Genomic DNA, 9,336 nt, shown 5'->3' with positions numbered 1-9,336 from the left:
ACTTTCAAAATAGTAATAGTTGAGCTTCATCTCAGACGTGAATGCCTTTCTCAGTCTATTCCCCAGGGCCCCTCTTATGCCGCTTCATGTCCCGGTCAATGCGGTGCGTTTTCCGAAATGGGGCCGCAGAGTTGCCGGCGGAGACCAGTGGGTGGGAGGCTCCACGCGCACTCCCCGACTCCGGCCGGGACGCGGCTCCCGGACTCCGCGCAGGGCGCCAAGATCGCCGCCGCACTCCCTTCCCCCGGTCTCCCCACCAATCCCAGTTTGAAAGAAAACTTCACGCGGCCGAAATGAACGTCCCCTCACCGCTCCAAGCCTCCAGCCGGCAGAAAACGTGAGATTTATTATGACACGGGGAGGGGGGATGGTGGTCGCCGTGGCACACTCGGAAGCGGGTTACCTGGCCCCCGTCGGGGGCGGGGTCCGCAGTCCGGGGACCAACGGGCTGGGGGCGACGCGGCCGGGCGCGCGGGTGGGCGAGGAGTGCGATGTCGCGCCTGGGCAGCACTTTGTCCTGCTCTGTAATCGGGTCATCGAGCGCGCCGAGCGGCTGAGCGCGCAGACACGCGCACACGCGCCCGCCAGCTTCATACGCTGGCGCGCGCACACGCGCCTATACAAACGCGCATTGCAGGCGCTGACCCACACACGCACGCGGGCGCGCGCGCACGCATCGTCCGCCCGCCTGCGCCTGGGCTCCGCTGCCCGCCGCCTCCGCCGCCGCCGCCGCCGCTGCCGCCGGGCCGCCGTTGATTAATTACCGCTGCCGCCTGCCCTCCGCCTGCGGAGCGTCTGGCAGCGAGCCCGGCTGGCGGGAGATAAAGTTTGGCCCACTGGTTCCCCGGCTCACACCAGCTGTCCTGGCTAACCCTGCTCCTCGCTGAAGATGGAGGAAGTAAAAACAGGATTACCCTTAGCTACAGATCCACTGCCTTAGTTTCCACCACCAACTGCAGTGCACAAACACACGTTAGGCACAGGAAAGAAAGAAAGACAGAGGACACATTAACAGTAAACACAAACAAAAGGGTGATGGGATTATTTTACTGCATGCACTGCTGAGGTAAATCTCCGCTTGGCTTTTGCGTGGTGAAGAACAGCTCTTGTTTTATTTGTCTTCTGATTCATAGATTATATATAAATATGTGTATGATTTGCAAAGGGGGGAGTGTTTTCAAAGTTAAGTGTAATTATATAGCATCTCGTTTTGCACTGTGGTGTGATCAAATGACTTGTTGCTGTTAACCAGTAATAATAATAATAATATAGGTGTTTTTCTCTGGGAGGGATGGATTGTGGTTCTGATTAGGGTAATGATTTTTGTAAAGGACGCTCAGGGAATCGGGTTGAAGATGATGTCCTCTGCCTTAATTTATCGTCCCCTCCTTGTAATCTGTTTCTGGGATGTTAATCGGATTAACTGCCCTCATCTCTATAGCTGTCATGAATTTGGACTTGTTTTGCTTTGTTTTAACTTGAATTCCAAGAAGAAAGATTGGGTAGGCTGGAATAAATTGCAGCTGTCCAGATAGAAGGTAATATCCAGATCCTGTTGGAATTAAAAAAAAAACAACAACCCTGGTATGACATATGTAAAAAGGCAGCAGTTAAATCACTTTGACAGGTTCTCTAGTATGTAAGGAAAGAGATGGAATTAAGATTTAATTTTTTTCTTTTTTGCCAAGGGCCAAAAACAGTCCTGTGAAGTTGGCCTAGGTTCCTAGCTGGGTTCTGCCTGACTGTCCCTCCCCTCTACCCGCCCCCCCCCTCCTTTTCTTTCAGTTTTCTTGTCTTAGCTTTTGGTCGATTCTTAAGGAACCGGTGGATCAAGTTTTTTCTCTTGTTAATCGCATTGCTATAGCACTGACTGACCTCTCTCTCTCTTTTTTTTTCCTCTTTCCTGAAAGTACGTGGTGCCATTCCTGAGTGACTTTTCCTACTAGACCATCCCAAAGGGACGAGGGGGAGGGGTGGAACAAGGAGGAGGAGGAGGAGGACGAGGAGGAGGAGGAGGAGAAGGGGGGTGTTCCTTCTCTCTCATTTCTTGGTTTTGTTTATCAGCCGATCTGTTTGCTGGATTTGGGCTTGGAATGACCCACCTGTAAAGTGCTTTTCCTTCCTCCTCCCCTTGAACTCTGCAGGGGGCTTGGCTTGGAGGGGGCAAGGGAGGGAAAGAGAGAAGGGGGAAACACAAAAAACTTCTTTCTTTCTCCCTCCGTTTATCTTCAGCCCGACATTGTCACCTCCTCTTTGAGGGGTTAGAAGAAGCTGAGATCTCCCGACAGAGCTGGAAATGGTGATGAATCTTTTTTAATCAAAGGACAATTTCTTTTGTATGTACATTTCGTTTCTCTTTCTCCTTTTTCTTTTTCTTTCTTTCCTTCTCTGAGGGTTAATAACCATTTCATTGATGGGGCAGCCTTCTTTCGCTTCTCCCTGACGTTTCTTTCTTTTTAATGTGTGTGTGTTAAATGTGTACATTTTTAAAGAGATAAGCTCATTTGTAAAATATCCGAAGAAACTGCTCCTCTTTTAAACTTTACGGATCTCTTTCTTAAAAGCCTTATGTAATCATAATTTAAAAGAATGTGATAACAGTACAGCAGGTTGAAATTTAAGTGCTGGGTAGTGACTGAGTTGGGAATTTGATCTGATTATTCCATAAAGAAAGAAAGAAAAGTTTTTTTTTTGGGGGGGGGTAGTAAGGGAGGGTGGTGGTGAAGAAGGGGAGGGGAGGGAGAAGGGAAGTGGTTTTGGAGACAAGAAGTGAAGCTGCCTGTTTTCCAGTAAGTAATGGAGAAATTCCAGGAGCCAGGGCTAAATATACTTGGCGATCAATACAGAAATGGCTCATTGTGAATAATTTAGCTGCTGGTGCAGTGAGAGTTTTGAAACTAAAGGCAAAAAGAACCAAGGCCAAAGGGGGGAAAAAAGTAAAAATCTTCACAGGACTTGTCAATTCTTAAACTTTTTTTTCCCCCACAGAATACAGTTAGATTATCGATCTTTTCATTATGTGAATCAAAGCTAGGGGGTGTCATCTCATACAGTTTACTTTTGTTTCTGAGAATTATGTTCTGTTTTGTGTCATTTGTGCATAAGAATAATTGTCCAAAGTTTTTTTTTTTTTTTTTTAAGTGATTCTCTCTAGTACAACCAAAGTTTATGAAATTTTCAAAATCAGACTGTATTAAGTAGGCTTGGCATTTGTATCCAAGCATGGTCTGGCAGGAAATTAAGGTTACATTGAACAGGTGCTTACACAGAACTTGGGGTAGGCTAAAATGTCAATACAAGTCAGGGAGTTGGCCAACTGCTGTAGAAATCTTCAAGACACCGTTGGGCACTAAGTTTTTTGTTTTGTTTTGTTTTCTTATGTTTGTTTGTCCTCCCCCTCCCTATTAGAACATGATGAACCAACTTGCAACAATTGTGAATAGAGCTATCTGTATACTGGGGAAGTCCTCAAACTGCAGTGTGATTGTGGGAAGTAGCGAATGGTAAAACACTTAAATCCCAGTTAAAGCTGACACATTTGAGGTGTACCCCTTATTTTTTCTTTAAACCCAGTAAATTTTGATCAAGACAGTCATTCTTTTTTTGCTCTTGCCCATCTCACTGCACACTTATCTTTCCTATCCTATCTCCAGCAGGAATCAGATCATTTGCAGAAAGAGTTCAGTGACTTGCAAATGAGCACATACAGTACACTGTGTATGTTTCTGGGCACAGGTTGCAGCAGCAACATGGACCAACTGCTTGGAGCTTCAAATAAGTTAAGAATTTGATGGCAGATACTGAAAGGAATCATTGTATTAAGAGTATAATCTTTTGTTTTGCAGCATTGCACTTTGACTATGGAAACAGAGGCTATTGATGGCTATATAACGTGTAAGTATTAGTTTTCATTAATTTGTTATTGGTAATAAAGTTGCCTTTGTATTACCTGTGTTTTAATTCCTGGATTATGAAACTTTATTAAGAATTCTGTACTCTTTTTTTCTATCTGTTCACAATTTCACCTTTGAATGAGTTTGAGAAAATAACAGCACTGAAGTGAAATAAGAAGGAAATATAGAAATATACTAAGTTAAGTAGTGTACTTAAATCAGTAGTAGCTAGCAGATCAGCACTTTCCTACTTTTTATAATTTACTTTGTTGTAAGTTTAGAATAGTCTAGGTTTCATATATGTCTATTAATGTGATGTGTACTAAATATTTACTTCTCTGTAACCTAATTTTTCAGACATATTATGTGAAAGAGAATTAGCTTTCCTAACTTGACATTTCTTGAACTACCTGTCTTTTCCATCCTCTCTCTGATAGCTAGCATTTTGGAAAATGCTCATTATATATTCTGTATGCTTAGCAATTAAATTAGATGTTAAAAGAAAAGTTATTTCTTTCAACTGAAAGATACTTTAGAAATCAACAATTTATGTATTAAGATAATGAAGTTTTGTTAATTTTTTTTTATTGCGGGTTGATTATGGCTTTTCATCCTTTCATTCAACTGTATATTTCTACTGGTATTTCCTTATAGTTTTTTTTAAGGGAAAAATGTATTACCTTACAGTTTGAAGGCTATGCATGCCATTGCGTGTATAAAGCAAAGTTAGTAATTACATCTTACGTGACAATGAATAGAAACCAAAAGATTATATTTTGTGAAAGCAGGTGACAATGAGCTTTCACCCGAAAGGGAACACTCCAATATGGCAATTGACCTCACCTCAAGCACACCCAATGGACAGCATGCCTCACCAAGTCACATGACAAGCAGTAAGTCTTCGTTTTATGATTTTTTTTTTTTTTTCTATTTCTCCAGCAACAGACTTGAATTTGTTAGGTCTGTGGGGTCCTCTCACATTGTGGTATAGCTACTGTTATAGATTTTGCTAAAGAAAGAACAACACAGATTTATTCCTGTTCATTCTAGTATTATAAAACATGAGCCTGCTTACTAGTCTGAACTATCCCAAGGTGGCATTTGGGAGCTGGTGCTTACCTGTATCAGGTAAGAAAGGTTAGAATTTGCTGGTTATTGTTTTGACTTGCCAGGTTTATGACTAGATTTTTTGTTGTTGTTGGGTAAAAAATGTGGAAACATCACTTCCAAAGGACTCTTCACAGTTAATAAATGAAATAATTTTATATTGCCTTGGTAGAAAGCTAAACTGTCAGTGATAAAATTATAGTGTTACTTGCTTTTAAAAAATGTGAAAGTTTTTTCTCCAAAGCATTGGAAGAGAAGTGTAATTACAAATTTATAGAACTCGTTTATATCCATTTCTCTAACAAGGTTGAAAGTCTTTTGTTCAGAGAAGAGCTGATAAAATTTGGAAAGATGTTTTGAATTTGTAGGAAAAGACAGTTTTGGCTACTATTTTTGATAAAGGGTCATTTACTGATGTAATATACATTGCTTTTGTGTAATAAGATGCAACTTATGTGCTGTCAGTGACAGAAGACAAAATGCTTTTCTTAATTAAGAATATGGTTGCTTTTTTCTTAATTACAATGTTTTTATCAGTTTAGTTATCAAGTGCAAGTGCTTTATTACTCTTACTCAAAAGTAATTTGAAATCTTGTTTTCTTTATACTTTTGATTTATATTTTATTCTTATATGTTATAGAAAGGACATTGGACTTACATGTAAATATAATTAAATTTACAAGTTTTCTGTTCTGCCGGTATGTGAAGGAAAGGCATTTTCTTTCCTTTGTTTCCCCCCTGAATTTAGTAACTAAGAAAAGTGAATCATCTACTTAATTGTGAGCATATTCAGAAATGTATTCTGACTATCCAGAGAGAGCAACTTTTTTTTTTTTACTTCTAACAGCTCTCAAAACTTTTAAGTTATTATAAAGCTACGAGCTTAGTAATTAGTAAAGACTAGTGAATTATAAGCAATTTATATAGAATACTATTGAATACATTTTGCAATTTATTAACTTTAAGTACTTTTAACTATTGACTTGAAATTATTATTGAGTTATTTGAATTTGCTTTATTTATTTAAAAGTTATAGTTCTTTTTAAGTAATGAGCATTTCCTAAGAAAATTTAATTCTAGAAGCAGTCCGTACAATTCCTTTATCATTTAGAAAGAAAACACTAGTAAAGTTAGTGAGTGAATGTATACTAAATTATCATGCTAATCTCATAATGAATCTTGCATTCTTTTTTTTGCTAGTTGATTTGATAAAAAATATACTACGACTACAATTTAGGCAATAGAATTTTTACATTTCAATATACTCGTTATTTGGTGTAATGTTTTTATTTCTCAGATAGCTCACACAATTTCCCAAAGAGTAAAAAGAGATGAATATGTAGTTTCTATTAGTTAGCTGTTGGCTTTAGAAACATTGCATGTATCGGGTAGGGAGTAACTGTTAATCAGAGACTCGACTGTCATCCCCTAGACACAACCACAGGAAAATGCTTGTCAATTGGTTAATTGGCTGCTTTATTTGTGAATTTGATTCTGGTTTTTCAAGTACTTGCTTCAGAAAGGCAGTTCACTCATCTTTTTAAATAAACAGTGCAGAGTGTAGGCATGATCAATTTGAACAAATAAGAACTGTGCTTTTGACATTTGAGCTTTTCTCACCCAACAACAGTAAACTTATGTTTGGTAGAGAGTTTTTTAACTTACTAGCCTGTGGCAATTCCATGTTAGTACAGGTTTTGGCTAAGATGCACGTGTTTTCAAATTCTTTTCCAAAGAGTTGCAGGTTAAATATTTTGGCTCTCACTTCAGAGCTGTCTCTTGCATCCTTTATGTAGCCTCTATTTACAGTATCTAGGTTACCCACTTAGGTGTTAGATGGAGAAGATACCCATTTTTCCTCTCTGTTAGATCTAGGAGAATATCAGCATTTTAGATTGCCAAAGCAAATAGTGATAGAGAGGAACTCTTGTCTATTAATTAGTACAAGAGACCTAGAATTGGTCACTCTGATGTTTTTCCGTGACTTGGAATAATTTTTGTGTGCATCTGGCCTGTCAAATCGCTTGTGTCTGAGATCACTGGTTTTCCTAAATCCCTTTACATGCATTGTTGACTTGTTAAATGAAAAGAACTTATTTATTTTCTGCATTTTTTAATATCTTCAAATATACTTCCTGGAGGGTGGCTGCTTCCAAAAACAGAATTGCAATTTTGATTGAAAGTGTTAAAGCTAAAAGTAAATGTGAAAACCTTTAAGACAGTTTCTAGTAGCAGGAAGGAGAGGATGGGAATATATGTGTAAGGAGGAAAAAAAGTTATTTTTAAACAGTTAAAAAAATAAAATAAGTAAAATCTTTTTTTTTTTTTTTTTTTTTTTTAATAAAACAGCTAACGCTCTGGCCAAAAAAGTATCAATAAGGCATGAGAGCTCACTTATTTTGACTTTAGGAAGGTGGTCAGTACTACTGTAAGGTCCCAACATTTGTTTGAGGTATTTGGTAACTCTTCTAAGATGAAGGGTCTCTGTGCAACTTGCTGCCAGCTATTGTATAAAAATAATGACAGCAGCTATCATTATTTGACAGTGCTAGAATAGAGCACTGGCGACTTGGGAGAAAACTAAAAATGTTATAGTGCCTGACAGTTTTTGGTTTTGAAATTTAGCATGTAAGATAAACTTAAGAAGAAGTAAGAGGTATTAGTGATTCTGACATTTTATAGTGACTACTTTCTATGGTTTCGAATGAATTTTCTTAGAGAACTTTAAACTTTTTTTTCTGGAATAAGGATCTCTTTGATAAGAAGATGGGCATTGTTGCCTGAGATCATTAGTGTACATATTGAGTCTGCTGACAATCTTCTGTGTCAGGGATGACAGTGTATGCCTTGATGGCTATTGGAAATACACAGTGTTAAGTGATTTTTAAAAATAGAATCTGGGAGTTAAGAATCTGAGACAGACATCTCTGACAGAACAATATAAAAATGCTCCATATTGTATTTCGGCCCATCAGATGAAACTTACTTTGTGATTCCTTCTATTTCTTGGTTAGCTCATTTCCTATTCTTGCGTAGTTGTTCAGTATTGGTTTCAGAGTGTTCTATACTGGCAGCTGACTATTTTGAAAATTGTTTAAAGTTCAAAATTTTTAAATTAATTTCATTTTTCTTATCTATTTTTTATAATGTTTATGTACAAATTTACTTTGCAAGTAGTTACTTAAATGGGTATGAAAATACATCATGATGCAAAATTTGTTTCTATTACTTTAAAGCTCCTAAGTGGATCAACTGTACAGTCAATGCTATTTATCAGTCTGATGACCAAGTGGCATGTATGGAATCGGTAGAAGTAGTAAGTCTAGTTTTACAAGGCTCTGACCAATAATCAGGTCAGGGAATCTAGTTTATTCTTTTCAGAGTACTTCACATTAATTTTTTTCTTAGCTAGTTTCCATTTTTGGAACCTAGTGAGGCAGAAGTATATTATGATTTCTATTTTTCATATGTGGAAATTGAGGCTTGAAGAAATCAATTTACCTCTTAGAGAACTTAGCAGAAAGATGAAGTTATCAGGATTGGGACATACAATTGTGACATTACCTTGTGGGTAAATTAGATAACTGCTATCTCTACAATGTCACCTTCTCAGGGTGTCTGCCGTGTCCAGTACTGGCCCATATTTTTGTGACGAAAACAATATTTCAGAAATAGAAGAGTTATTATGAGGGTGGAGTGATATCAGTTAATCTTTTGCACTTTTTGAAATAGAGCTTATATTATGGGACTCACCAGCTTTCTGAGTTGTCTTCTGTAGCTTAGTTTGGCAGTCACCCTTGGTTGGATTGCTATAGGACACACCCTAATGTAACACCAGATGGGCTTGATGTAAAATCTTGTTCTGTTTTAAGTCACAGTACTTAGGTTTGTGTATATACCCAATGTTCTTATTTATTAGGGAATTAAATAAAAATAGTTCTGATTTAATTTCTTTACAGCTATCAGAGATAAATGTCATAACTATGTACCAAAAGAGGAAAAAAAGGGAAAAAAAAGAAAGTAAAGGATGTATAGATTTGTTGGTAATTAACAGCAAAAGTGCTGTAATTTTTTCTTTGCACCTCATTCCACTCCTAACTCCCCATCCTACTTAGTATTGAGAATTAAAGTCTGTTTTCAAAAAACAAAACAACTTATGGCGGAAAGATTATCCTTATTGTCTCTATCTTTGTTCAAAATCTGTCTTTCCCACTAGAAGTACTTTTTAAAAAAAAGGTAATATCATTGAATATGTTCTATTGAGAGTCTTCCTGTAAGCCGCAATGAATTTTCGTCTCTGGGTTCTGTGCTCTTCTCTCCTAACTTTTGATATATT

General features: G+C 38.0%; 1 protein-coding gene across 14 annotated transcripts in view; it reads left to right on the top strand.

The window, feature by feature from the left end:
• Positions 1–5: 5 nt before the first annotated feature.
• The window catches only part of IKZF2 (IKAROS family zinc finger 2), a 156,021-nt gene continuing 146,690 nt past the window's right edge, over positions 6–9,336 (top strand). For 2 of the 14 annotated variants that reach the window (XM_003907908.5, XM_009182983.4), the window contains exons 1-4: positions 860–1,066; positions 2,233–2,336; positions 3,846–3,894; positions 4,682–4,786. In XM_003907908.5, coding sequence (XP_003907957.1) covers positions 3,861–3,894; positions 4,682–4,786 — 139 coding nt within the window. In that variant the 5' untranslated portion in view covers positions 860–1,066; positions 2,233–2,336; positions 3,846–3,860. The other 12 variants (XM_031651490.1, XM_009182985.4, XM_009182988.4 and 9 more) reach the window with 10 other exon arrangements.

The sequence above is a fragment of the Papio anubis genome, chromosome 10, assembly GCF_008728515.1.
Source record: "Papio anubis isolate 15944 chromosome 10, Panubis1.0, whole genome shotgun sequence".
In the NCBI taxonomy this organism is placed as follows: domain Eukaryota; kingdom Metazoa; phylum Chordata; class Mammalia; order Primates; family Cercopithecidae; genus Papio; species Papio anubis.
Note: the sequence above shows the minus strand (reverse complement) of the source record. Positions and strands in the feature narration are given on the sequence as shown.